This window comes from Chrysochloris asiatica, unplaced genomic scaffold, assembly GCF_000296735.1.
Source record: "Chrysochloris asiatica unplaced genomic scaffold, ChrAsi1.0 scaffold00440, whole genome shotgun sequence".
In the NCBI taxonomy this organism is placed as follows: Eukaryota; Metazoa; Chordata; class Mammalia; order Afrosoricida; family Chrysochloridae; genus Chrysochloris; species Chrysochloris asiatica.
In genome coordinates this window covers 348580-375461 of record NW_006408958.1, presented here as the reverse complement: position 1 = coordinate 375461, position 26882 = coordinate 348580, and the positions used below count along the sequence as shown (strand labels likewise).

The window sequence follows — 26882 nt, the reverse complement described above, 5'->3', positions numbered from 1 at the left end:
ATTTATTGAAACATTTCATTTGGTATTCCTTTAACTCTTGGAGCCTTGTTTTTCAACAATGCCTTCAGTGCAGCTTGGACGTCTTCCTTCAATAGCATCGATTATTGACCTATTTTGTCAAACATGCCTGACCAACAGCTAGGAAATCTATTAACTGTCAAAACCACCCAGATCAGGAGGCTTGATTTCCCGAAACATATGGCTCTGGACATTCTGACAGCCACTCAACGTAGGACACATACTGTAGTGAAGACTGAATGTTGTATCTATATACCAGAGGGCCAATAGAATGTTACTAATTTATTAAGGTTACGTGAAGAAGCAGACCAAGATCCTGGGCATGCCTGATGGCTGCTTGGCTGTGGCTGCCTGGTTTTCCTCTTTCTTCTTTAGCTCAAAAAAGTGTTTGCTGGGTGTTAGTCTTGTACTGAACTGTGTTCGCCTATATTGTTGCTGTGGCCTATGCTTCCAGCTGTCTGTCCCTGCTTACCTAATTGTGACACCTCCCCTGGGGTTCTCAGAGATTTTGCAGAAGAGAGGGCCGTGTCAGATTTTAGGAGCCAGCCTTGTTGTTAAGTACTATCAAATTGCTTCTGACTCACAGCAACCCTGTATAGGGTTTCCGAGGAGCGGCTGGTGAGCTTGAACCACCAACCTTGCCGTTCAACCATCGACTTTAGGGTTCAAACTAACCTTGCAGTCCAATGCATTCACCCACAGCAGTAGGATTCCAGCTTGGAGGGGTGGAATGCAGGGAAACAGGTTTTAGCAAGGCCAAACAAATATGGGTACACTCTTGTTTGCTGCTCGCTCATTTCTGCATGCTAAGATGACTTTGGAGGTCCAGGGCCTTTACTCCATGCCATCTTTGTTTGCCAGAGCTATAAAAGCCCCTATCACTGCAGGATGTGGAGACTCAAGCCTGCTCTGCAGGTCCAGCGGTTTGCCTCAGTAAGTAGTAACTCCTTACCTGTTTTTGTTAGGTGCTGTTGAGTTGGTTCATAATAGCAACCCTAGGTACAACAGAATGAAATACTGCTCAGTCTTGTGGTAGCCTCACAATTACTGCTATGTAGGAGTCCTGGTGTGGCATGGTGGGTTAATGCACCCGATTGCAAAGTCATTTGAGCTACAAGGTCAGTGGTTCAAGCTCACCAGTTGCTCTTTGAAAACCCTATACAAGGTCGCTGTGGGTTGCAACCAATTCAATGGCACTTAGCAACAAATGAGCTCATTGTTACAGCCACTGGGTCAACCCATGCCATTGAGGGGCTTCTGAGGAGCTCCCTCTTTTTCACTTATTGTTTTCGTTAAGTGCTGTTGAGTCAATTTCATCCCATAGCGACCCTGTATAGGGTTTCTGAGGAGCAGCTGGGGAGCTTGAACCACTGACCTTGCAGTTCAAACGGCTTTGCAGTGTGGTGCATTAACCCATAGTGCCACACCAGGACTCCTTACCCTCTACTTTACCAAGCATAATGTCCCTCCTGATAACATGCCCAAAGTATGTGAGATTTGTTCATTCTTCTGGCAGTTCGTAGTGCATTTAATATTCTTTAACAGCATAGCCCAAATGTATCAATTCTTCTGTCTTCCTTAGTCATTGTCATTCTTTCCCATGTATATGAGGTGACTGAAAACACTATGGCTTGGGTCAGCTTACCTTAGTCTGCAGATCAACATCTTTGCTTTTTAACACTTTAAGGAAATCTTTTGCAGATTTTTCAATGCAACATGTTATTTGAGTTCCTAAATATCGCTTCCATGGGCATTGCTTCTGGATCCAAGTAAAATGAAATACTTGACAACTTCAATCCTTTTTTCTGTTTCTTATAATGTTGCTGACTGGTCCAGTTGTGAGGATTTTTGTTTTATGTTGAGGTACAATCATATCGAAGGCTGTAGTCTTTGACCGTCATCAGTAAATGTTTCAAGTCTTCTTCATGTTCAGCAAGCAAGTTGTGTCATCTGTGTTACTAATGAGTCTTCCTCCAATCCTGATACTGCATTCTTCTTCATGTAGTTCAATTTTTTTGGATTATTTCTCAGCATACAGATTGAATAAGTCTGGAGAATGGATACAACCCTGGTGCACACCTTTCCTGATTCAAACCAGGCAGTATCCCCTTGTTCTGTTGAAACAACTGCCTCTTGGTCTATATACAGGTTCTGCATGAGTACAATGGTGTGTTCAGGAATACCCATTCTTCACAATGTTATCCACATGCCTTTGCATAGTCAGCAAAGCACAGACAAACATTTTCCTGGTTTTCTTTGCCTTTCATTCAAGATCTTTTTGACGTCAGAGATCAGATATATTATACCATGTCCTCCTCTGAACCAACCTGAGTTTCAGGTAGTTCTCTGTCAATGCACTGCTGCAATCTTTTTTGAATTATCTTCAACAAAATTGCATGTGATATTCTTTGATAATGTCCGTATTCTGTTGCATCACCTTTTTGGAAAGGGCACACAAATGAATCGCTTCCAATCAGATAACCAATATGTTGTCTTAAAAATTTCTTGGCATAGATGAGTAAGCATCTCCAATACTGCATCTGTTTATTGAAACATCTGTTGGCATTGTCATTTCCTGGAGCCTTGTTATCAATGCCTCTAGTGCTGCCTGGATTGCTTTCTTCCAAGAACTATCATTGGTTCTTGATCATATGCTACCTTTTGAAATGGTTGTACATCAACCAGTGTTTTTGGTTTGATGACTGTGAATTCCTTCCATCTTTTGATGTTTCCTGTGTCAGTCAACATTTGGCCCATAGAATTCAATATTGTAACTCAAGGCTTCAAGTTTTTCTTCAATTCTTTCAGCTTGAGAAATGATGAGCATGCTCTTCCCTTTGATTTTCTAGTTCTAGGTCTTTACAGCCTTTATTCTTTATGCTTTTCTATATACGCTTTTATACATACACACACACACAAGAACACAAGTTGTTATTGTTAAGTACCGTTGAATCATTTCTGACTCATAGCAACCCTGTGTAGGGTTTCTGAGGAGTGGCTGGTGAGTTTGAACCCCTGACCTTGAGACCGACGTTGCAGTTCAAACCAACCTTGCAGTCCAGTGCTTATCCTACAGTGCCACACCAGGACTCCAAGAACACAAAATGAGGTTTCAAAAAATAATTTTCCAAGGACTTTTTGGAGCCCTCTGGTACATACACACATACATATATTTCAAAACCAAAACAATTGCTATGGAGTCAATTCTAACTCATAGCAACACTATAGGAGAGAGTAGGACTACTCCTTAGGGTTTCTGAGACTAAATCTGTGAAAGAACAGGCAGCCTCATATTTCTCCTTTTGAGTAGCTGGTAAGTTTGAACCGCCAACCTTTGGGTTAGCTGCTCAATGCTTATCCCACAGTACCACCGGGTCTCCTGTATATTGATGCTTTTGAGTTAAGTTGTTGGAGGAGAATATTGAAAGTACCATGAGCTGCCAAAAGAACAAACATAATTGTGTTGGAAGAAGTGCAGCCAGAGTGCTCCTTGGAGGCCAAGATGGACAAACTTTGTCTCTTATCCTTCGGACATATTGTTAGGAGGGACCAGTCACTGGAGAAGGATATCATAAGGTGGAGAATCAGAGAAAAAGAGGAAGATCCCCAGAGAGATGGATTGGCAAAGTGGCAGCATCAATGGGCTCAATGTGTGGCAACAATTTTCAGATTGGCCCAGGACCAGACAGTGTTTCGTTCTGTTGTGCATAAGGTTGCTATGAGTCAGTACTGACTTGATGGCACCTAACAATAACAACAACAACCATCAAGTCAATTGCAACGCCTAGCAACCCTGTACTGGGTTTTTGAGGCTGTAAATCTTTGTGGGAGCAGATAGCTTCCTCTTTCTTTATCAGAGTGGCTGGTGGGTTTGAACTGCGGACCTTGTGGTTAGCAGTCCAGTGCTTATCCTACAGTGTCACTAGAGTTCCTATATACTCCAATGTGGGCTTGACTTATTTTTATAATATCAATTGTTGTATTTGTTTTCAGAGAGAAAACAACACACAAAAGTCAATTGTTAAAGTAGGCATTTATTCAGAGGACATATGCCAAGAAGAGACTCCCCGAGACCAGCTTGGGGGTGGGAGGAATTAGTGGTCCTCAGCTTCACCCCATTTTCGGAAGACGAGAGCTTTAGCGTTATGTTCAGACTAGTCCTGCAGGAAGTCCCAGAGCAGATTTCAGCGTAGACTCTAGGGTGTGAGCCTGTATGTCTGATCTGCCTGCTCACCCACCGCTCAGTGCGTCTGTATCCCAAGGAACTGGGGTATCAGAGACGGCACAGGAAATCATGCAGGGGCAAGGCCACGGCCCCTGACAAGGAGATCCCCAAGGTGTCGGAGATACAGGCAGCTGTCATGGCAAATTCCCGGTGCTTATCACTGGTCTGGGTAGGAGAGAGACGAAGGTCGAGTTTCTGTCCTGAGGATCCCACCCTGGGCTTCTCCAGAGGAGCACCCCCACAGCCCTAATCTGGTTGGTACTGACCTCCAGGGCAATGTTGTGAAAGGTGTTCACGTAGGCTGCACCTCCCAGGAGCCCCTCATACAGAGTGATCAGAAAGACGAGGTAGATGCTTGGTAGGAAGTTGAACCACACGGCTGCCATCAGGAAGCCCAGGTTGAGGCACTATGGAAGCAGGCAGAGTGGAAGGCTGCGTCAGGGAGCCTGGGCTTCCTAGTCAGTAGACTCTGGTTCTGGGAGATAGGTTGTGGGAAGGGAGAGGGTGACAGGCTTGGGTGAAATCCGAACACCCAGCCTAGCCTATGAGAGCCTAAGATCAGACCCAAGCTGCCCACCTGCCCTACAACTTGTATACCCCTGCCTTGCCTTTGCTGGCTTTGCTGTATCACTCCATCTACCTGGAATGCTATCCTCCCTTTCCTTACCTAAGGTCACCTTTCATGTCTCATTTTAGACCAGGATCCCTCACAACCCCTGTTGTTGTTAAGTGCTGTGGAATCGGTTCCGATCCTATATAGGGTTTCTGAGGAGCAGCTGGTGAGCTTGAACCAGTGACTTGAAGTTCAAACAGACTTTGCAGGCGTGCGCATTAACCTGCAGCTCCGCACCAGGACTCTACAACCCCTGTTGAGTGTTCCCCATTTTGCTAAATGAGCTGACTGTGGTTCTCAACCTGGGCAATTTTGCTGCCCAGGGAACATCGGGAAACCTCTAGAGCCATTCTAGGCTACTACAACTGGTACTGGCATCTGGTACCTGATGCCAGGGATGTGGCTAAACATTCTACAGCACACAGGACAGTTTGGCAACAAATGATCTAGCCCAAAGGTCATTAGTGGCAAGCCTGAGAAACTCTTCCTTCCTTCCTCTTCTTCAGGAATCCTTCCAGAGCCCCGCCCCACCCCTAGGGTCTAAGTCCCACCACCCAGTGGTTCACACCCTTTATGAAGTGTCTCCTGGGGAACTTGTTAAAGCTTCTGAAAAATGCGTCCCCAGGCCTTTGCCTTAGAAGTTCAGGAAGTCTGAGGTGGGCACAGAGATCTGCATTTAAAACAAAGAAGCGTGGTAATGCCACAGGCGGTAACCCACACTGGGTAGAAACACCACAAACATTTTCATGTGTAACATAATGCCAGACCCTTTCTGTAGTGGGAATAAATGATTACAAACCCTAATCCTATGATGAGAGTCCTGTAAGCACTAGACTACTAACTACAAGGTCGGTGGTTCAAACCCACTAGTTGCTCCTCAGAAACCCTATACAGGGTTGCTATGAGTCAAAATCGACTTGATGGCACTTAACAACAACAAATACTTCTTCTAGATCTTATTATGGGAAACTTGAGTCTGGTAAGTTCATTTTAAAAGGGCAAAGGAATCTTCTGTAATAGATAGAGGTTTACTTTAATGCTTACCTTTAAGGGGTATACAAATAATGAATGCAGGCTTTATGAAAGGACATTTGTTAACTACTGTCAACTTAAAACTGTCGACTATGGTTTGCCATGAGTAGTTGAATTTGCTCCCCAGCCTTGAGCTAAATAACCCATGATCTTGCCATTAATTCTATTATAAAATTGACCATCCAGAATACAAGAACTTATTTTGGTGTTTTTTTTTTCATTAGAAATGTGTGAAAGCCAGCCTTTTTGTAAAAGACTTGTGCAAATAAACATGAAATACATGTTTCTAACTGATTAAAACAGAACTCAAAAGTTTATTCTTTTGTTTTTCTCATCTCTATTCATATCTACCCCAGGATGCTGATGTTGGCTACCCTCAACTTACAGATGAAGAAATTGTGGCTCAGAGAGATTGGAAGAGTTGTCCTAAGTCACACAGCTACTAAGTTCAGAAGTTGCAATTTGAACCGGGGTTTACCTGGCTCCTGAGGCCTCCTGTTCCCACTGCTAAGAACAGGACTGCACGCAATAAACACTTCTGGTAGTGTAGTGGTTACGAGTCAGGCTGCTAACCTCAAGGTCAGCAGTTCGAAACTACCAGCTGTTCTGCAGCAGAAAGACAAGGCTTTCTGCTCCCGTTAAGATTTATAGCCTCAGAAATCTTATGCAGGGTCTCTATGAGTGGGAACTGACCCCATAGCATATCACCATCACCATCACTGAGGGAGGGAGGAAGGGAAGCAGCAGGGTCTGGGGAAGTTGGGAACCAAGGAAGGAGGGGAGTAAGAGAGAAAGGTTTGGTACCTGCAGCAGGGCTAAGGCCCAAGTGTAGCGGATGCGATAGCACCGGAGAGAAGAACGGGAGGCAAAGACGCCGGCCTGGTACAGCATCTGGTACCTGAGGCAGGGAGGGCAGGGAGTAGGGGCGGCTCCTCCCAGTGCCTACTAGCAGGGCAGCCCATCATCACGGGCCCTTCCAGGCCAGTGTCCATCTGGCCACCCCCTCACCCGTCTCACCAGCGGTACTGCTCAGCATGAGTAAGAGAGGTGTTCCGGAAGAAGAGGAGCTCAAACTGCAGCAAAGACCAGACAGGGGACAAGGATGAGGATGTGTGGGTCCCCACCCCAATTATGGATCCCTCCCACTCCCAGTTCCCCTCACTCACCAGTCCCTGGTTGATGAAATACTCAGCAAAATAGACCAGGACCAAGGGTATGATGTGTGGCAGCAGGCTCTGAAGTTAGAAGACACAGGGGAAGGCTGAGAGGCGGCAATCTCCACAGGGTACACTCCACAGCCACCAGCCATACCTTGAACACTGTCCACCTTTCCTGAAGGGAGAGGCCTGAGCTGGAGTCTGAGAAAGAAAGGAAAGGCAGGCCTCAGCAAACGGGTGCCAGTAATGGAAGAGAAAACCAGGTGGCCAGCCCTTGAGAGTGGGACATCTGTGCATCTTGGTTAACTACGGCTCCCTCTTTGTTTCTTGAACCTCCACGCTCATTCCTACCTCAGGGCCTTAGCATCTACTATTCCTCTGCCTGGAACCTTTTCACCTGATGCCCACAGGCTGGCACTTTGTTATTCAAGTTTCAGCTCAAATATCGCCTCCTCCAAAACGCCTTCACTGACCACTTTCTCCAACAGGAACTCTTTTCCATTGCTCCTCCAGCTGTCATTTCCTATCACATCCCTGCTTTATCTTCTCCAAGCTCATCAGTATGGAAAAACAACTGGTTCCTGATTCATTGATTTGTTTGTGAATCTGCCTTATTTCCTTAAGTATCTTTGTCACCATTGCATCCCCAGAATTTGGAATACCTGGCGCATAGCATGTGTTCAATGAATAGTGTTGGAAGAGATGAATGCACTAGGCTCTTACCACGGTAGAGAGGAAAAGATGAAATTTCAGAGCAACTTAGCTGAGGGACTGGGTCTCCTACCTGCTTTTTTTTTTTTTTTTTTTTTTTAAATTAAATGTTTTTATTTTGCATTGAGTGAAAGTTTACAGGGCACATCATCAGCTTCACATTCAACCATTCATATAGCTTGTTTCATTACATTGATTATTATCCCCGCCATATATCATCAGTTTACTCCTACCTGCTTTTGATTCTGGGGGCTCGTTGCTCATTAGGGGCTGCTGAGCTGCTGTTTCTGCCTCTTCTTCCCCTCCGGGATCCTGGGCTGCCGGGGATGTGAGCAACAAGAAATAGCTACAAGTGTGGAGAATGGAGACAGGGTCAAAGAGCCTCTATTGGGCTGGAGAGGCTCTCAGAGGCCATCTAGTCCCCTCCTTCTCAGGGCAGTGTCCCAATTGTATGCTTATAAAAATGGAGAGCTCACTACCTCTCAAGCATCCCATCCATCGTTGGAGCCAAAATTTGTTTCCTTGTTGCTTCTACCCATTGACCCTTTGACCCTTTGTAACTCTTGGCTCACACATCAGTTTTGCTTTCTTGTAATTATTATCCTAGTGCTTGTCCTAGCTGGCTTCTGTCATGTGCTCACTCTGCTAGGCCAGAAATTGGCACATTGTAGTCACTATGCTTTATCTTCATGGTAATTGTCACTTCTACATTCTTCCTGTATGTAATATTAGTTACTTAACATTTTACTTTAAATGGACTCACTCTGGCTATATGACCTTGTCTTTAACATCACACCCATCCTTGTGAACCATACTGCACTGGGCGCTTCATGCACATCACCTCACGGACAATTAGCATCATTTGAGATACAAGGAGACAGAGGGTCAGTGAAGTAGCTTGCCTAATGCCACACAGCTAACAGGTAACATTAGAAGTCAAAGTGAGGCCTATCAGAGTCCAGAACCCACATCCCCTAGTAACAAGGCTGCAGGTATCTGAAGACTGGGATCATGATCCTCTCTACCTTCCTCCCAGCGCAGAGCAACTCACCTGGCCAGCAGGAGGGCAGGGATACCCAGCATGGACAGCAGGGTGTGCTGTGGGGAGAGGCCAGCCTGGGTGAGACCCAGGTAGGACAATGCCCCCAGCAGCCCAGCTCCACCAGTACCCGAGGACCACCAGGAGATCACGGCCCTGGGGAGGGAAAACAGGAGCATTCAGAAGGACCAAAGGTGAGTAGCCAGTGTCCTCCTCTCTTATCCCCTGCTGTACCTGCTTACCTGGGGTAGAAGGAGGTGAGTGACAGGAAGGTGATTTCCCCCAGGCCTGATGAGATGCTAGCCAAGACCACACCTGAGGGAGGGCAAGCAACAGAGATGGCCACACCTAGTCCTTCCCCGATCACCACAGTCCCCTCTTCTGCTCAGCTCAGGAGACAGACTGGGCTCCAGAACTGCAGTGGGGCCAGCCACTTCCCTTGCATCTCTCCTTAGAGAAGGGTGCTTCAGAGTCCCTGTGATGAACCCTGATGTCTCCTCCACCCCCAGCACAGAGTCTCTATTTAACCAATTCATCTCCCTCCATCTCCACCACCAGCTACCCCAGTAAGCTGTGCCGTCATCGCTCATCTCCTACTCATAACCACCTAACAATTCTTCTGAAAGTTACAAAACTCCTTGTCCTCTGGGCATCCAGCTCAAATGCTCTATTGAGGCTCCTCTGGGGCCTACACCCGACACAGACCCTCACACTCACCACACAGGCTGGTTCCCACAGACTGAGAAAAGGCAACCAGGATGAAGCTTCCAGCAGCGCAAACCCCACTGATGAGCACCCGAGGGCTGAGAGGTAGGAGGGAAGGAGGACTGTCAGCCTCTGCTCTCAGCACCCCAGACCTGCTGCTACTCCCATCACCCTCTCAGATCCCACCTGCCCTTTCCCTGCCACCCCTGCTCAGACCTGTAGGGCACCAAATGAAGGCCAAAAGGAGCCAGCAATTTGATGAGGAGGGTAGGAAGAATGTCTGCCAGGAGCACCGCCTGGTACAGGAAAACAGAGTGAGACTTCTGGCCTTCCCAGGAACACCCTCCCAACCACGTGGTTGAGGAAACGATCCAACCCATCAGAACTGCTATAAACATGGGCTCTGGAGTTAGACAGATCTGGGTTCAAGTCCCAGCTCTGCTTCTCCAGAGCTGTGTCTAAGCCTTAGTTTCCTCATCTGGAAAATGGTGATGATGACAGTGCTTGGCCCACGGGACTGTTGTGTGTATTAAATGAGCTCATGTATGCTGTATGCACGGAGGGCTCAGTGAATGGTGGGGTTTATCATCCTGGTCAGATTCAGAGGGCCTGGGTCAGGTGAGGACCAGATAGCACGCACTCACAGCTGTGGAGACAGAGTTGCAGTCAAAATGAGATGAGCCATTATGAGGGACAGGTGTTGGACTTGGGTCCACCTGACGAAAGAGAAGGAAACCTTCATTACCCAGGGAGGCAAAGGAGGATACACGGGGATCTGGCTGCGGTCTAGTTCTGCTCTGAGTTGAAGGTAGTCTTGGGTCAGCACTGCCTTCTCAAGACTTTAGGTTTTTTTTTGTCATCACAATGGAGGGATGGAGTCCAGAGAAGTCTCAAACTAATAGATGCCAGGCCAAATATAGCCCTGCAAATGAACATTCAGGAGCTCTCATAGAAAAATCTGAATTTCCAGAATCTGATCTTGGACCTGCAAGGTGGTAGCTGTTTCCTTTGGAGGGGACAATCATCTTCCAGATCACCACAGACCAGCGGTTCTTAATCAAGGTCAAGTTTACCCTTCTGGAGATAGTCTTGGTTGGATAACTGGAGGGGTGAGGGTGGTCACTGACATCTAATGGGTAGCAGCCAAGGATGCTGTGTATCCTACAACGTCCAGGACAGCCCCTCCCCATCCTCCAACAAATAACGATCCAGCCCAAAATGTCACTAGTGCTACATTGTGAAACTCTACCACAGGTCATTGTCTCATCTAGCTAATATTTGAGTTTATAATCCCCACAGTGAGCAATCTCTTGAATAACCTGCTTACTCTGAGGATCTAGGAAATGGAGAATTTTATCCCCCCTTGTCCTATTGGCCACCCTATTCTGAAATTTTCAAGGTGATCTTTGTCCCAGGGTGAGTCCATCATCTTCCCTTAGGGACCAAACATGGTGGTGGTGGTGGAGGGAGGGGGACACTTACATGGCTGTGGTTCCCAGGTGTCCTCTGGTGTTTGAGGATGTCATGGGCAGCACTGAGCATCACCACGTAAGAAAAGTTGTTGCAAAGGCCTAGAAGCCTGGAGTAAGCAGGACAGATCTTACTCACCTTTCAGGTTTGCAATCTATCACTGTCCTAACATCAAACCTCCCCCTTACCCATGCCTTCATTCAGCTCCCTCTTTTTCACATTGCATCACCAGATTCCATCTCCATTCAGTGCTGAGGTTAGAAACACAAGACATGTGTTCACCTCCATACTCTGAGATCTCTCCCAGAAAGCTTTTCTTGATCATTCTCTCCTCTGAGTTCCACTATAATTCAGTCTTGGGGCATTTCTCATCCACTGACCCACTGCTTCTGATGCACTGTGGTACAGCGGAAAGTCCCAAGGCTTGAAGCCCAAAGGAATGGGTTTCGATCCTAAATCTGCGCTGCCTACTTGCGTGGCCTCAGTCTACTCATGCGTAAAATGCGGATACATGTTCCTCTCCAGTTGATCTCACAGTGCTATAAGCATCAAAATAAGATAACACAGAAGTCCTTTATGATCCATCAAGGATTTTATTTGCTTAATCTCATCTCCCAGAGCTATTTACGTTCAGTGATGGCAAGGAAGTTGGCACAGGACCAGGGATTTTATAAATGTCATTTTCACAAGCCTATGAAGTAGACTGGAGTCCTGGTGTGGTGCTGTAAGATAATGCACTGGATTGCAAGGTCGGTGGTTCAAACCTACCAGCTGCTCTTCAAAAACCCTAGACAAGATTGTTATGAGTTGGAGTCGACTTGAAGGCACTTAACAACAACACATGAAATAGAACCAACTCAATGGCACTTAACAACAACAATGAAGTAGTATTACTACACTTCCCATTTTACTATTGAGGAAACTGAGGCTCAGATAAGAGACTAGCAAATTCTTATATGGGAAGTGGTCCAGCCACTTCCAGTTCAATTTGTCACCAAAGACCTTGCTATTTACACTAATAGCAGAAATATTTCCTAAGGGGTAGTACTGAAATGGTCTTTGGAGGTAGATGTAAGACCGTGAATTTTTTTTTGTTTCAGTAATGGTGTATTTTTTTAAGTGTGCATTAGGAAAAGTATTGGTTTCCCCTTTGGAGTAGTTATTTAAAGATTCCTTTAAGAAATAAATGTATTAAAAATTTTGTGAAGGGTGAAATGGTTAGAGGAAAAACATTAAGTAGTAAATAATCTAGTTTGAGAACCAGGCAAAAATGTGAGGGTTGTGAAAGAATGAACTTTGGGAAATCTACACACAGCCCCTGGGCAAAACAGTTGGTTAAGTATTTGTAAATTCAAACTCCTCTTCCCAAACTCAATCATTTGCCCCGTCTCCCCATTCCTTTCTTCTTCCCGCCCCATTTCCACCACCCCTGAGACCACTCACCAAAAGCCCATCGCGTTCTTCCAAAAAGCACCCCGATGGCCCAACAGCGGAGACCGGTGTTCGGGGGCGGTCTCCTCCCCTGAGAGTGAGAGAAGAAGAGCATGACCCCCCACCTCACTTGCAGGTGCATGACGGGCCCAAGGGGTGTCCTTCCCGGATCGAGCCCGTCAGGTAGGGCTGAGGCTGTCACTCTCGTGAGGGCGGGCCCGAATATTCACCTTCGGAATCCGAAAGGCGCCGCCATGAGTCCGCGCAGCAATCCATGGCATCAAGTTTGAGTCCCCCGAAGAGACCTAGGTCAGTGATCGCTCGGAGTTAGCTCGGACTGTGGGGGATACGTATGTGCGACAGATGAGAAAGATCAACGCCCCATTGCCGGTCCAGCTCCGGGTACTGTGGGGAACTCGCGCCTAGAGATCCATCCCTTACATTCTGGACTCCAACTCGCGCCCCCTTACGTTCACCACGCTCCACCCGTCAGACTCCACTTCTGCCCTCTCTAAAGCTTGGAGTCCTGTACCTTTAAGAGCAGCTGAGCATTTAACAACAAGGACCTACAGGATGGCAGGTCACGCGGTAGCACCGGGTCCCATCACGTGCTCAGTGGTTCTCGCTACTTCCGGGTTCTCCCTAAGTCTTCGTTGTTTGTTGTTGGTAAGTCCCAGGGAGTCAGTTCCGACCCATAGCGACCATTTACAAGGGTTTTCAAGGAGCGCCTGATGAGCTTGAACCACCACTTTTGCGGTTCAAACGAACTTTGTCGTCCAGTACATTAACCTACAGCGCCGCACCAAATTCCGGGGCGTGGAACGTGGCTCAACCCGGAGAACTCTGGAGCTGATGATTTAAAATTGGAGCCATGACGAACGATTAGCGGTCTTCCGGACCTTGACAGTATCCTGCCAGCACTAGTTATGGCTGTGGGCAGCTTCATCTGCTCTACCGCTGTCCTCACATGCCAGAAACAAATATGACCATTTGCCTACTAATTTCAGACAGAACTATTTCTGGCTATGAACAAAGATGACCAGCTTCAGGTCATTCATTTTGCCATCTGTTGACTAAATAATTTTGGAAACCGAAAATAAAGATAACATCTAAGTTGATTTGATAAATTATCTATTGGCGGTATCGAAGACATCCTTTTCCAAATGATCCTAGAACCAAAGAAGAGGACACGTGAGAAAATCAATGTACCAAAAAGGGAAGCTATTGACAAACATACAACGTTAGCTCTAGGGGTGTGCTTAGCCTTTCAGAAATAAGAAATAGAGCTCTAGAACCAGAGAGCCATTTTGAAGGATTCCTGCCCGCTTCCGTGGTACTTAAAACCAGCTCATTCTAAAGCCCGATATTCTGATTCTGTAATCCATTTCGCCTAACTTCACAAAAGAAGTGGCATTTAGGGGGAAGGCGGAGAGAGCGGTCCCATATTCTCAAATAGGCAGTGATTCTGCTACTTTCCTCTAGGTGGCTGCCAAGGCAACCTCCTGAATGCTCTGTATGTATCCTTCTCAGCAGGTCTCTGCTATGGGTTTCCAGCAGCCTGTGATCCCCTCTCTCCTACCACCAGGCCTGGAGAGCTCTTTGTATTGTACCCCTTGGGTGTGCTTTCCAATTACAAATAAGCTCTTATTACTCATGCGCCTTAAAACACCCACTGGCGACTCTTGTAGTACAATAGTGAATAATTGCTATCAGGACTGACTGTGAGGGTTGGAAATGTAAAGGTAGACGTTTTGTAGCAAAAGGCAAGGAGTGGTTGACTTTGCAGTTCAGGAACAGAGGTCCCTGGGACCATAATGGGAGAAGAGCAGAGTGAGGGACCTTACTCAGAGAAACAGTGTCACCAGAGATGGAGGCAGAGACGATGAAGTGGAGAGATGGAGCGGCTGGGGACTCTAGACCCAGAGAGGGAGAGGGGCTGTGTGCTGATGACTGGGGGCAGGATTGCAGGGTATACTCTTTGGTTGGTTGATGATGCATGGAGGGGATTGTAATCATGGCAATGAAATGATATACGATAGGATGAATGTAAAGCTAATGTTCTCCCATGTAAGCTATCACATAATTCTCAATAAAGCATTAAAACACACACACACACAAACCCACTGCCACTGATGGGGTCTGGCTCAGAGTGACCCTTTAGAACAGAGTCAAACTGCCCCATAGGGATTCCAGGGTTGTAACAAAGGAAGAGAGCTACGTGTTTCTCCAGAAGAACACCAATGGGTTCAAGCTGCTGACCTTTCAGTTAGCAGTAGAGCGCTTTACCATGGCACCACCAAGCCTATAAACATTCAGCAAAGTTTCACACAGGGCCTCTGCCTTCAAAGAACTCACAGGAAAGTGGGAGGTAGTCACAAGTAAGCACAAGAAAAAATTTAGCCAAACACTCTTTCACAAGAATAACCACAAATGACAACACTAGTGAGGTACACACACCCTTCAATGGTCAAACCTTCAAGATTAAAGGGACAGCATTTACCTATTGGGAATCCTGGTGTGGCGCTGTGGGCTAATGCGTCAGACTGCATAGTCAGTTTGAACTGTAAGGTCAGTGGTTTAAGCTCACCAGCTGCTCCTTGGAAACCCTATACAGGATTGCTATGGGTCAGAATTGACTCGACGGGCACTTAGCAATTTACCTAATGACAAAATTCAGAAGGGCCAGGAAAGAAGGACTGGAGATAGTAAACCCAGGGGAGAAGTGGGATTAGGTAATGTTACACTGAGGGAATTGCAATCATTGAGATGAAACGAAGTGAATGAATTGTTGAATGTAAACTGGTAATCTGCTCTCTAAACCTTCACTCAATTCACAATAAAAAGTTTAACAACAACAAAAAGGTGAAGCCAACAAGCCAAACCCTTTCTCACCTTTCCAAAGAAAAAGTCAAACCATGGAGTCGATTTCAACTCATACTGATCCTGTGTAGGTTTCCAAGACTATAAATCTTTACATGAGGAGATAGCCTCATCCTTCTTCCTCAGAGAAGCTGGTGGGTTTGAACCACTGACCTTTCAGATAGCAGTCAGTCTAACTCCTACCCCATAGTACCACCAGGTCTCCTTTGTTGTTGTGAAGTGCCATCCAGTCAGTTCCGACCCGTTGCAACCCTGTGAAGGGTTTCCAAAGAACAGCTAGTGAGCTTGAACCGCCGACATTGCAGTTCAAATGGCTTTGCAATCTGTCGCATTAACCCACAGAGCCACACCATGACTCCTTTAGGGATGCATTAATGATCCCAAAATGGGAAGCAAGCCAGCACTGTCACCAGCCTCAACGGCCCCCTACTCACTCCCACTTTTTGTTCCAGGGCAAAACAGGAACCACAAACCCCAATTTCTTCACACCAAAAGATTGTGGCTTGGAGGGAGGCGGAAATGGCTGAGGTGTAAATTCAAGACCTGAGTCACTTGAGCTACAAATGTTATACGCCCCTCCCCCATACCCAATTCTGAGGTCTTCCTGCTCCCAGTTTTCTCTTTCGGGCCCTCCCCCTTTGCCCTTTAGCCGCAAATGTGCACCCAAGTTCCCTATGTGATGCATATGAATCTCTCATCCTGCCTTAGAGGCTACTATGAGTATTGGGGAGGGAGGGGGACAGAGTGTGTGGGGGTACGTCAGGGAGAGACGGGAAGAGGAAGTGCCTTGGGCCCAAGAAAGAGGCTTGTCTTGGTGTGTGGGGACAGTCATTGTTGGCTTTCTGGACAGAGACTGACAGGATGGACTTCCTCCGGCTACACCTCCCTGGGCTGCATCAGGCCTTGAGGGGGGCACTGGTGAGAGGGGCAAAAAGATGCAGATTCTTTCACTCTGCTCCCGGGCTCCATACTTTTCCTTCCTTTGAACCTTTCTCCAGACTGGAGATTCCTTCCCAGATCAGCAGCCTCCTAGTCCAGTCCTTTCTGGAAATAATCTCCCTACCTCCCCAAGCACATCCACAGATCTTAGACCTTTTCCCCTTCCTTCTGCTGATCCTGTTTCAGTCTCGTCCCAGATCCCAGAACCCCTCTACATTCTCCCGGGACTTTCCTGCCATTCTAACTCTGGGCCCAAACCCCCAAAGGAGAAATCTGGGCCTCCCCTTAATGCCCTTTCTCCCTACCTCCCTTTTCTTCTAGGATTCCTTGAATACCTTTGTCTCCTACCTGGTGGGAGATGGGGTCCCCACCACAGGGGAGAGAGACACTCAGGCAGCCAAGGAACTGGAGAAGGTGGATGCAGGGAAGCCAAGGTGGGCTGTGGAGGAAACCGCTCAGGAGGCCCTGGAGGGTCTTACAGGCAACCAAAGTGAGGGGAATGGAGGGCTAACAGGGCTTGGAGAGGCTGAAAGACACCAGGAGGGAAGCTTAGCTGCTGAACAGACCTGGGGGTGGGGAGAAAGCAGCTCCCATGGGTCCCAAGTAGACAGACAGGAGACTGGAGCCTGGCAGACAGCCAAGTCTAGCAGGTGCCAGGAGCCGAGTGCCCCCTTGGAGGCCACGAAGATGTCTGAGGCAGGGTCTGCGACTGGTCAAGACAGAAGCAGTCAAGACCAGGAGAGGCAGGAACCTGATGAGCAGGAAGTGAACAGAGGGGAGACACTGAAAATCTGGGAACAGGAGGAGGAGGAAGAGGTCAGGGCAAGAGAGCCAGGGGTGGCCAGAGGGGCGGAGTCAGCGTGGTGCTGGCACAAGGAGCCTGAGGGGAAGGTTGATGTTGGTTGGCAAAATGCTGCAGGGAATGACAAGGAGACAGAGCAGGAGGACAAGGAGGCTGCTGCAGAGTTGACCCCAGAGGCTGAGGCCAGAGGGACTTGGAGGGAAGAAGAGTTGGCTGTCGTGCAGAAGGATGGCCACATCATGGGGGCACAAGAGCCACAGGGGCCAGAAGCAGAACTTGAGGTCTGGACAGCCTCAGGCAGGGAGGAGGCCAGAACAAGCTCAGGTAGTGAAGAGACGTGGACCAACTTAAGTGGGCAAGAGGTTGACCAGCCAGTGGTCAGGGGGCTAGAACATGGGGCAGTCCTAGGAGAAAGGTCTCCAGAAGGTACCAAGAGTGTCTGGTTCTTAGATGAGGCCTCCAAGGGTGAGTGGGTAGAGGAGGTAGACGAGAACAGGGAGACTGAAGAAACCCTTTTCCCCAAACAGACCCAGACCCTGGGGACTGAGGGAGTAGAAGAAGGGAATGGAGGTCAGGCAGCAGGGAAGGAGGTAGCAGGAGGCCAGGGGTCAGAGGAAGAGGTAGGGAAAGGCTTTGAGGGCCAGACAGACAGGGGCAGGAAAGAGAGTGAAGAGATCAGGGCTGGGGAGGCCCAGGAGGAAAGAGGGAGTGGCTGGGCCACAGAGGCTGGGCTGCCTCAGGATGAAGAGGCAAAAGGGGCTGAAGGTGAAGCTGACTTGGGGCCAACCCCAGAGGACAGACCTGAAAAGGTGTTCACGGAGCAGAGGCATGATGAAGAGGCTCAGAGAGGCCCAGAAATACTGAGTGGGGAGTGGGGAGGCATTGAATGGGAAATCACTGAAGGCCAGGAACCCGAGCTGATGAGGCAGACCCAGCCCCCAACAAAGAGACCTGAGGGCAGACTGGGGGCTAAGGAAGAACTCTTCAGAGCTCTAGCTCTGGGCATACAGGAAACAGAAAGGAACCTAGGGGAGAAGTCTAGATACTTGGAGCGTGAAGTCCTTGTCTTTGAGGAAGAAACCTGGAGAAATGAGAGGAGAAGGGGTGTGGAGAATGGAAATATCCAGGAGAAAGCAGATGCTGAGGAGGTGGGAGAGAAGGCTGCCATAGGCCAGCCACTGGAGGTTGAGGCCAAAAGAGGCCAAGAGTCTGAACGACTGGATATCCCAGGGGCAGATGGGGAGGGCAAGAAAGCAGAGGACACTGGGTGTGGGACAGAAGAGGAAGAGGCCCTGGAAGCAGAGGTGCCAGGTGGGTGCCATGGGGCAGAAGCAAGGACAGAAGCCAGAGAAATCAAGGATAGGGTAGAAGAGGCTACAGTGCTGTGGCGGGCAGACAGGATGCCCAAGAGAAGCTGGAGGCTGGAGGAAGCATCCCCGAGCCTCCAGGCTGCACAGATGGTGGAGGATAAGCTAGCCCTGGCTGTAAAGGTGTCTGGGGTGGAGAACAGGCCAGAAAGGGAAGCTGAGGATGCCTGGGAGAGGGAGTTTAAGAGAGGCTGGGACTCAGATGAGAGAGAGGAGTTTGGCAGAGGCAGGGAGTTGTCCGAGGCCCAGCATGGTGAGGCCACAGAGGGAGAAGACAGAAGTAGACAGGAGTTCAGCCTGGGGGACTCAGAAAAGGAGATGGTGTCTAGTAGAGGTCACCAAAGAGAGGCTTCTGAGGCCAAGGAGGGAGAGCAGATCAAGGCTGGGGAATCTGCAGAGGCAGAAGGAAGCAGGAGTATGGATCGCTTTACCTCAGGCTCCCAGGTGTGGAGAGCGGAGGAGGCCATGGCCATAGGGGAAGCTGTGAACATGGCCACAGGAGAGCAGACAGTGGAGAAAGCAGAGGTTGGGGGGTGGCAAGAAATGGAGCAGGAGGCACACAGTGAGGGACAGTGTAGAGACCACCATTGTGATGAAGGGGCACAAAAAATCCTTGATGTGGAGGATATTGAGGTGGCTGGAGGCCCAAGGCTAGAGGCTGAGGAGATAGGGGAGGCTGAAGAGCTAGAGGAGGATGGGGAGTTAGGAAAAGCTGAGGAGGCTGGAGAGGTCAGGGATGCTGAGGGTGCTAAGGAGGCCAAGATGGCTAGGGAGACTGAGGAGGCTGAGGAAGCCAGGGAGGCTGAGGACATAGGGCAGGCTGAGGAGGCTGGGAAGGTCAGGGATGCTGAGGGAGCCAAGGAGGCATGGGTGGCTGGGGAGACTGAGGAGGCCGAGGAGGCTGAGGACATAGGGCAGGCTGAGGACATAGGGCAGGCTGAGGAAGTTGGGAAGGTCAGGGATGCTGAGGGTGCCAAGGAGGCATGGGTGGCTGGGGAGACTGAGGAGGCCGAGGAGGCTGAGGACATAGGGCAGGCTAGGGAGACTGAAGAGCTTGAGAAGATAGGGCAGACTGAGGAGGCTGGGAAGGTCAGGGATGCTGAGGGAGCTGAGGAAGCCAGGGAGGCTGAGGAGATAGGGCAGGTTGAGGAGGCTGAGTATGTCAGAGATGCTGATGTAGCCAAGGACGTCCAGGTGACTGGGGAGACTGAGGAGGTCGGGGAGGCAGAGAAGACTGGGGAGGCTGAGGAGACTGAGGAGGCTGGTGAGGTCAGGGGTGCTGAGGGAACCGAAGAGGCCAGGGTGACTGGGGAGACCGAGGAGATAGGGATTCCCAAGGAAACAGGGGAGGCTGAGGAGGTGGGAGAGACCAAGGAGGCCAAGAAAGCTGAGGAAACTGGGGAAGCTGGGGAGGCTGCGGAAGTCTGGGAAGCTGAAGAAGCTGGGGAGGCCAGAGAGAACCAGAAGGCCAAGAAAACTGAGGAAGCATGGGAGGCTGTGGAGACCAGGGAAGCTGAAGAAGCTGGGGAGACCGAGGAGGCTGATCCAGAAGGCATGGAGGGTGTCAAGAAGGAACAGTCAACAGCTCAGGAACCTCCAGAGACTGAACCTGAGGCTGCAGAGACCATGGGAAGTGCCCGAGAGGGTGCTCACAGCAGCTGGAGTGAGGTGAGGACTCGGGCAGGATCCAGGGCCAGACAGCAGAATCTTGATGTCAGCCCCCAATACTCTGTGTTCCCCTCCCAGCAGGCCCTGCTTCCTGGGTCCCTCCTGGATGTCTCCGTGCCTCGGAGCCGTGCACTTCTCTCTCGAAGCTCCACACAACGAAGATCCCGGCCCTCATTCCGTCGCACCCCTGCACCTGGGCCACACGAGGAGCCCCCCAGCCTACCATCCGAGGCACAGCCATTGGCCCCTCAGCAGAGGCTTCTCCAGTCAGAGGACCCTCCAGAACCAAGCCCTCCAAGGCCTGAAGGGACCCCAGTGCCAACCAGAAGAAGGCCACTGGGACGCGGGTAGGCATAGGGTATGATGACTAGCCTGGGATGGGGAGGAGGCTGTGTACCTGGGACCAGCTCCCATGGACCTGTCTTGCACCTCCAGGTTTGGCCTTGCACACCCTGGCATGATGCAGGAACTGCAAGCCCGACTGGGCCAGCCGAAGCCCCAGTGACTGGGACCAGACCTGAATGTCCTGCTTTCTTCAAAACCCTCTGAAACCTTAGACAGTCTTTCCACCCTCTGGGCCTCAGTTTCTTGATGTGCTTATTCATGGAGCTGACAAAACCAGATGTCTCTAAGGATGCTGAACTTAGCTGTCCAGGGACCACTATCCCCACACCCCTCCTCTCCGACTTCCCTTTTGTTCCCACACCTTTATTCCTACAGAGCTGTGTAGGTATAACCCAAACCTCAAGAAATGGTGTCAGCCTAAAGGAGATGGGTTTTGGACCGTCTAAGGAATACCACTTGGAATCAAAGGTTGTTGGATAGCAGACTAGCCGTATTAGGGTTTCAAAATTATAGCTTAGTCTCAGAACCCTGACAACCACCCTCTGAGCAGGCCAAAATGGGAGACCCCCAAACGTTTAGGAGCAGAGATAGGTCCAGGGTAGTCAGAGGCTACAGAGTCCATTCCAGGCCTTCTGGCCCTTTGGGTCCTTTCTCTAAAAACCAGGTAACGCAGCAAGAGGAGCAAGAGTGTTTTATTAGGCACCTATTATGGTGGCCCAGCCCAAGAAGGACCAGCAGGCCCGGAAGCAATAAATAAACCATCCTCTTCCTAGACAATAAATAAATATCCCAAAAAATAAATATCTGTCAGTGATCAGAAGGGCTTTAAGTTACTGGATAGGTCTGGGGCTTGGGCAAGTGAGCTGGAAGCTGTCCTGTTGGTCAAGACCCTGGTCCCACAGGGTAAGAGGCCACTCTCAGGGCTGAGAGCTGGAGAGTGAGAATCCCAAGGCCTGGGATGGGTTCCTAGCCTGAGAGAGCAGCAGTAAGTCCCGAATGGCACGAGACAAGACGAGTTCCAAGGAGTGCAGCGACTGGTAGATGTAGAGGAGCTGGGGCCAGGATGTCTGGGCTGACATCTGTGAGGGGCTGTCCAAGGCCCCAAGGAGCAGCTCCTTCTCCTCCCCATCCTCCTCCTCAGGGAGGTGGAACCCCGCAGCCAGCACCTGTGAGAAGAGACCTGCAGGTCAGAGAATGGCCAGGCTGGGAACTTGAGACATCCTCATTCCTTTTTTGTGCCCAATAAATAGTTCATAATGACATCATGACTACAGAGTCATCTTGGACAATGCCTACTTCAGATCTTCTATTATGTTATCATCCCATGTGTCCTGCCTAACCTTTTGGTCATATATAAGTCATGGACCAAGGTTAGGCCACTCTTCTAGAATGGACTTGGGTATTTGGGGCTCAGAAAGTTCCTCTCTGTTCTTAAAAGATTATGTCAGGATCAGAAACAAGTAAAGAAGTGATGTGGCTGGTTCAGATTCTGCTTGCATTTTCTATTCTCTGATTAAGGGTAAAATTCCTATTTCCCTTTGAAATGTTCAGGAGGAGCCGGGTGATGTCAGAGGAAGGGAGGGGGAAGCAACCAACTTGATCATTGGGGTTGCTCATGGAGCCTCTCCCTTTAGACTTTCCCAACCTTGGGCAGAGTCCTTGTGTGGCACTGTGGGTTAATACCTTGGACTGCAAAGTTGGTTTGAACTACAAGATTGGCAGTTCAAGCTCACCAGCTGCTCCTCAGAAACCCTATACAGAGTAGCTATGGCTTGGAACCGACTGACAACAAGGGGTGTTTTAAAAAGGGAACCAATGAGCCTCAGGTATGTATTGGTCTCTGGAGTTGAAGAAGGTGAATCTCTACCTGAAAACGTAGATGCCGTTGTAGGTCCCGGAGATCTAGCCTTATGTGCCACAGCTGCATTCTTTCTGAGCTGGTCCAGCCCCTCTGATTCCCCAGTCCTCCCAGCAAGGCATGGAAGGGGCGAAGCATCATTGAGAGGAAGCATAGTCGTTCTGGGTCCTATGAAAAGGGAAAGGAGGAGTCAAGAAACACCCTCAGGCCAAGGATGACACACTTCAAACCAAACTCATAACTAACTGGGTCCCATTCCCATCCTCATCTTTAACTCCCATTCCATTCCTATTTCCACCCCAACTCCTGAAAGAATCCCATCCTCAACCCCATCTCCATCCCCTCCCCATGTTTACCACCATTCCATCTGGATTCTTTGATATCTAGTGTCTTTGATCTCTATTCTATCTCTGTCCCCACCTCATTATCAGCCCCACCCCAAACTCATCTGTAACCCCATTCCTTCCTCCATAACTTTCCATATGCACCTCCTACTTCACAGCCATCTGCAGTTTTGTTTTCACCCTCTTTTCAACTCTTTTCCTTATCCCAATCCATTCTTACTTCCAGCAATCCCCAATCTCTCACCTTGCTTTCAACATCTTCCCCATCCTAATGTTCCCATCTCTAATTCCAACTCTGGAGTCCTGGTTTGGCATTGTAGGATAAGTACTGGACCACAAGATCAGTTTGAACCACAAAGTCAATGGTTCAGACTCACCAGCCACTCCTCGAATATCCTATACAGGGTCGCTATGAATCAGAACCGACTCAAGGGCACTTAACAACAACTGTAGACCTTATAGTTCAAACCAACCTTGTGGTCCATCTGGTTCTTCTCCTACAGTGCCAAACCAGAACTCCCTTCCTCCTCTATACAAGTCTCTATTCCCAATCCCATTCATTTCCATCCCATATCTTTCCATGCCCAGTGTTCCTTGCATCCTCTCCTTTAACTCATTTTCTTATAGCATCCTATTTTAATTTCTTTATAACCAATGGCATCTTCAACCTAACTCAGAATCTATCCCCAGATTTATCCCCAAATCAATTTTCAGTCATGGAACAACTTCGAAATGTTAATTTGCCCTAGCTTCACTATCCTCAACTTTTTTGGCAGCTCCCCTCCCACACCTCACTAGCCCTCACAGAGAGGTGGCGCCAGGTCCAGAAGGTCAGAGAAACATTGTGGAACTGCTCTTCCTGGGGCAGAAGGTCCAGGCTCACTCCAGGCAGGTGGTATTCAGCCTGTGGGGTAAGGTCTGTTAGTGGAGACCCGAGGATTGAGTCTGCCCATCCCAGAGCTGGCTGCATTTTGGGAACTCACAAAGCTGTGGGCCAGACCCTGGACCTTGGAGAGCAGCTTCCTGGCCAGACGTAGGCTGATAGTGAACTCTCTCTGTAGCTCCTGTAGGCTCAGTGGGGGCCTTCCTGGGGGCCTTGGGAATCCCCAGACACCAGCTCGGGCCAGGAGCAACGAGAGCAGCATCAGGCTGAGCCCTGGAGAGATGAGAGGAGGGTGGGCAGGATGAGGGGAGCCTCAGGAGAAGAAAGACAAAGCCCCTTTCCTGAGCACATATTTCGCCAGCACTATGCAGAGACCCTCACAAGTATTGTCCCCATGACTCCTCAAGACCAGTCATGAGAGGCCACCAAATGATACCAGACGCAGACCATCTGGCATCTCTGTCTGAATGAAAGAATGATACCCCCGCCCCTAGGCAGACACAGCCCTGCCACAGTGCCTACCTTTGCAAGCAGATTGCTCTCACCCTCATTAACTCCCTTGACCAGGTGCCCTTTTCAGTGAACAACCTGCCTAACTGTATGTGGCAACTTGGGTGCTATTGTTTTCTCCATTTTACAGCTGAAGGAAATGAGACTCTATAGACTGACTTGCCCAAGGTGATCGAAGCCAGAGGTCAGATGTCTGGGACTGGACTCTAGATCTGTCTAAATACAGACCCTGTGTGCTTTCCTTGGGGACCTCAGAGGAGGCAGCCACCTGCCTCCAAAGTGGAACATTCTGCTCTGTCAAGAATTCCTTCGGCTCAGCCAGGTGTCTCTAATGGCCTGATCTGGCTACCAGGGGCCCAGGGGCTGGGTTGGCAATGTCAGGGACTCTATCCTAAAGAGTCAAAAGACAGGTTGGTCCAGTCTCCGCCAAGACAGGTGGGTCAGTCGTTCTGCAGGAGGACTTGCCTAGGGCAAGCCAAGCCCTCACCAGACGGAAAGAGGCTGCCACAAAGGGGAGTAGGGCCTAGAATGGGAGGCAGAACCTCTGTTTCTCATCCTGGTTCTTTCTTTGAGAAAGTCAAGCTCCCATCTGTAAAACAGGGGAGTCGAATGGCTGGTTTCTGAGGGTGCCTCCTGTCCTGTGTTTCTTGGACAGAAGGAAGAAGGGCAATGGGGTGGGAACATTGGGAAGAGGGCTGTGATCAGCGGTTTCTCCCACAGGGAACGGAAATCCAGTACTTACTGGAATTACATAATTCTCCTCGAAACACAAACCAAAACTGATCCTAAATCATCCTGCTCTCCACTCCATACCTCTTCTTCCCTGTTCTCATCCACAACATCTGGACTCTATTTCTTGAAATGTCCACTCAATGAAGGCAAAAAGGAGTGTCTGTAGACTTCTACTTCCCCAGGTAATGACCCTTTGGCATCCTAGAAACTTAAGGTGGTTCTTCCTAATTCTTTGGAGAGGACAGAGTGGGTGGTCCCAGTCCCAAGTGGATGTGGCCCACCCAGAATTGAGCCACTTACCCCAGACACTTACCCTAACTTCTCCCCACCTTCTGCGCATCAGCTAACTCTGAGTCTTAGCCCTGGCCCTTGAAGGTACTGTCCCTATATTCTCGCCCTTGGCCTTTCCCTGGCCCTGCCACCGGATCCTCTGGCCAATCTCTGACTCCAACCCCCAAGTTCTTTCGTCACCACTGCAGTCTGGACCTTCTTCTAAGCTTCAAACTTAAGACCCCTGACCCAGTCAGGCTGCTGATTCCTTGACTACAGCCCCTCACTCTTGCTAATTCTCCTGTTGTTCTTCCTCTAGCCAGTTCCAATTCTCAGTCTCAAACACCCCAACCAAACTCTTCATTTATCTGCCCAGTTCTGATTAAACTGTCTGTGCTACCCTCCCTATTCCTGCAAGCCAAGTTGTCCCATCCTCTGCCCAATCCTGCCAAACCACCCAGCCCTCTGCTCCAGACCTCCTGCCCCATTCATGCCAGTCAAGGTTTCCCACCCTCCAACCAGCTGTAGTCTCAGTCTTGCCCCCGAGCCCTTGACCCCTATCCACCCCAGCCAAGCTTTCCCATCCTTGCCTAGTCTCAACCAAGCCCATCCCTCTGCCCCCAGCCTTAGCCTCAGACTCACGCCAGCCAAGGTCTCCTGTCATCTGGCCCATGTCGGGGGCCCAGCCTCTTTGGCCAGCCATCCCCTGGGTGGGAGAGTCTTATACTGGGGGCTGTGCCCGGTTTCACTTGTACTTTCAGCTTTGCATTTGCTCAAGTCTTCCCTCATCACCACCCCTCTCTAAAATGGGGAAATGTAGTTTCCCTTCCCAGAGGGGTGGGAGGGGTGAGGTGGAGGGGGAGTGGGAAGCTGGCTTCGGGCAATCCAAATTCCTGACCCCTTGTTAAGCTCCCAGGTTCAGCCCTCACCTCGCTACCCTGCTTTCTTGAATGAGCTACCCTAGCACTAGTAGGTCCAAAGACTCGAACCCTGCCTTGCTTCGTGCTCTGTCCCCATCAGCCTAGGGCTCATACCAGGTAATGTTCTTTCAAAAGGTGGAAGGCCAGGTAAGGGGACTACCTACAAAAGAGGACTAGGAATTCTGTGTCATCTTTATTCTCTTCTGGTTCACTAGATGGTAAGGAGAAGAGCATACAAGGGAAGTCAGGGCTCAGTGCACAACTAGGATGGGGCTTTATGTGGGGTGAGTAGGGTCTCATCCTGGACAGAATCATAGCTCAGTCTGATAGCATTAGGGCTGGGATTAGCGCTCAGCCTGTGATTAGTGTCAGGGCTAAATGAGATCAGGTCCAAGGCCTGGAGTTAGGATTAGAGTTCACTATAAGGGTCTAAGCTCCATCTAGGGCTAAAGTCTGGGTTCAGTCTTTGAACAGGGTCAGACCTACGGATAGAGTTCAGGTCATGGCTGGGTCTCAGACTGGATTTGGAATTTAACCTGAGCTCTATCTAGCTATAAGGAACCTGGAAACTCAGCCATGGTGAGTTAGGGTTGGTAATAGAATTCCATTCAGATCAGGCACAGGGCTTTGTAGCTAAGAGTTGGCCAGGATGTGTCCTGGGTCAAGACTCAAGTTTGGACTGGGATAAGGGTTCAGTTGATGCCCAGGGTCAGAACTTGCGTTGTCTGAGGTGAGGCACAGGTATCTGTCCGTATTGAGAATACCTGTAGACCCAACGATCCACACTTCTGCTCTGTAGAGGCCCTGTCACGGCCGGGTTGCATCAACCACAGAACTCTCTTCCAGCACAGCCCTGCCCTGGATTTCCCATCTTTAGGGGTTTCTTGGTCTTCCCCGAGGTCCACAGCTGCCACTTTCCTTTTGGGACCTGTGGGGTTTCCCTGTTGGGTCCCTTCTGTGATA

The 26882-nt window shown here is 49.4% G+C and overlaps 3 protein-coding genes across 5 annotated transcripts; 1 reads left to right on the top strand and 2 right to left on the bottom strand.

The window, feature by feature from the left end:
• Positions 1-4272: 4272 nt before the first annotated feature.
• On the bottom strand, positions 4273-12714 carry CLN3 (ceroid-lipofuscinosis, neuronal 3). Of its 3 annotated transcripts, XM_006877035.1 has the most exons (15): positions 12632-12708; positions 12414-12492; positions 10983-11079; positions 10145-10216; positions 9717-9796; positions 9513-9598; positions 9038-9110; positions 8808-8951; positions 7990-8102; positions 7200-7246; positions 7055-7123; positions 6906-6961; positions 6693-6786; positions 4510-4650; positions 4273-4408 (listed from the first exon to the last, which is right to left on the bottom strand). In XM_006877035.1, the coding sequence occupies exons 1-15, from the start codon at positions 12675-12677 to the stop codon at positions 4292-4294; spliced, it is 1314 nt and encodes a 437-aa protein (XP_006877097.1). In that variant the 5' UTR covers positions 12678-12708; the 3' UTR covers positions 4273-4291. The 3 variants fall into 3 exon arrangements, with proteins under 3 accessions (XP_006877097.1, XP_006877099.1, XP_006877098.1); XM_006877037.1 differs by lacking the exon at positions 9717-9796 and having other exon boundaries at positions 4292-4408; positions 12632-12714; XM_006877036.1 differs by lacking the exon at positions 10145-10216 and having other exon boundaries at positions 4292-4408; positions 12632-12696.
• Positions 12715-16142: 3428 nt separating this feature from the next.
• APOBR (apolipoprotein B receptor) lies at positions 16143-20562 on the top strand. The gene is made up of 4 exons (XM_006877067.1): positions 16143-16199; positions 16542-20057; positions 20139-20404; positions 20493-20562. Exons 1-4 carry the CDS (start codon positions 16143-16145, stop codon positions 20560-20562), a joined length of 3909 nt encoding a protein of 1302 aa, XP_006877129.1.
• A 757-nt stretch (positions 20563-21319) lies between these two features.
• Positions 21320-25672, bottom strand: IL27 (interleukin 27). The gene is made up of 5 exons (XM_006877066.1): positions 25642-25672; positions 23588-23760; positions 23410-23508; positions 22270-22428; positions 21320-21568 (listed from the first exon to the last, which is right to left on the bottom strand). Exons 1-5 carry the CDS (start codon positions 25670-25672, stop codon positions 21320-21322), a joined length of 711 nt encoding a protein of 236 aa, XP_006877128.1.
• Between the last annotated feature and the right edge of the window lie 1210 nt (positions 25673-26882).

Coding starts and splice junctions, on each gene's coding strand:
- CLN3 (XM_006877035.1), bottom strand. CDS start 12,677: ATGGATTGCTGCGCGGACTCATGGCGGCGCCTTTCGGATTCCGAAG. Junction 9,111..9,512: donor TGTGGGAACCAGCCTGTGTG/GTGAGTGTGAGG, acceptor GCCCTCCCTCAG/GTGTGGTCTTGGCTAGCATC. Junction 4,409..4,509: donor TTCACAACATTGCCCTGGAG/GTCAGTACCAAC, acceptor TCTCCTACCCAG/ACCAGTGATAAGCACCGGGA.
- APOBR (XM_006877067.1), top strand. CDS start 16,143: ATGGACTTCCTCCGGCTACACCTCCCTGGGCTGCATCAGGCCTTGAGG. Junction 20,058..20,138: donor CTCACAGCAGCTGGAGTGAG/GTGAGGACTCGG, acceptor CCCTCCCAGCAG/GCCCTGCTTCCTGGGTCCCT. Junction 20,405..20,492: donor AGAAGGCCACTGGGACGCGG/GTAGGCATAGGG, acceptor TTGCACCTCCAG/GTTTGGCCTTGCACACCCTG.
- IL27 (XM_006877066.1), bottom strand. CDS start 25,672: ATGGGCCAGATGACAGGAGACCTTGGCTGGC. Junction 23,509..23,587: donor AGGGTCTGGCCCACAGCTTT/GTGAGTTCCCAA, acceptor CTTACCCCACAG/GCTGAATACCACCTGCCTGG. Junction 22,429..23,409: donor GGACCTGGCGCCACCTCTCT/GTGAGGGCTAGT, acceptor CCCTTTTCATAG/GACCCAGAACGACTATGCTT.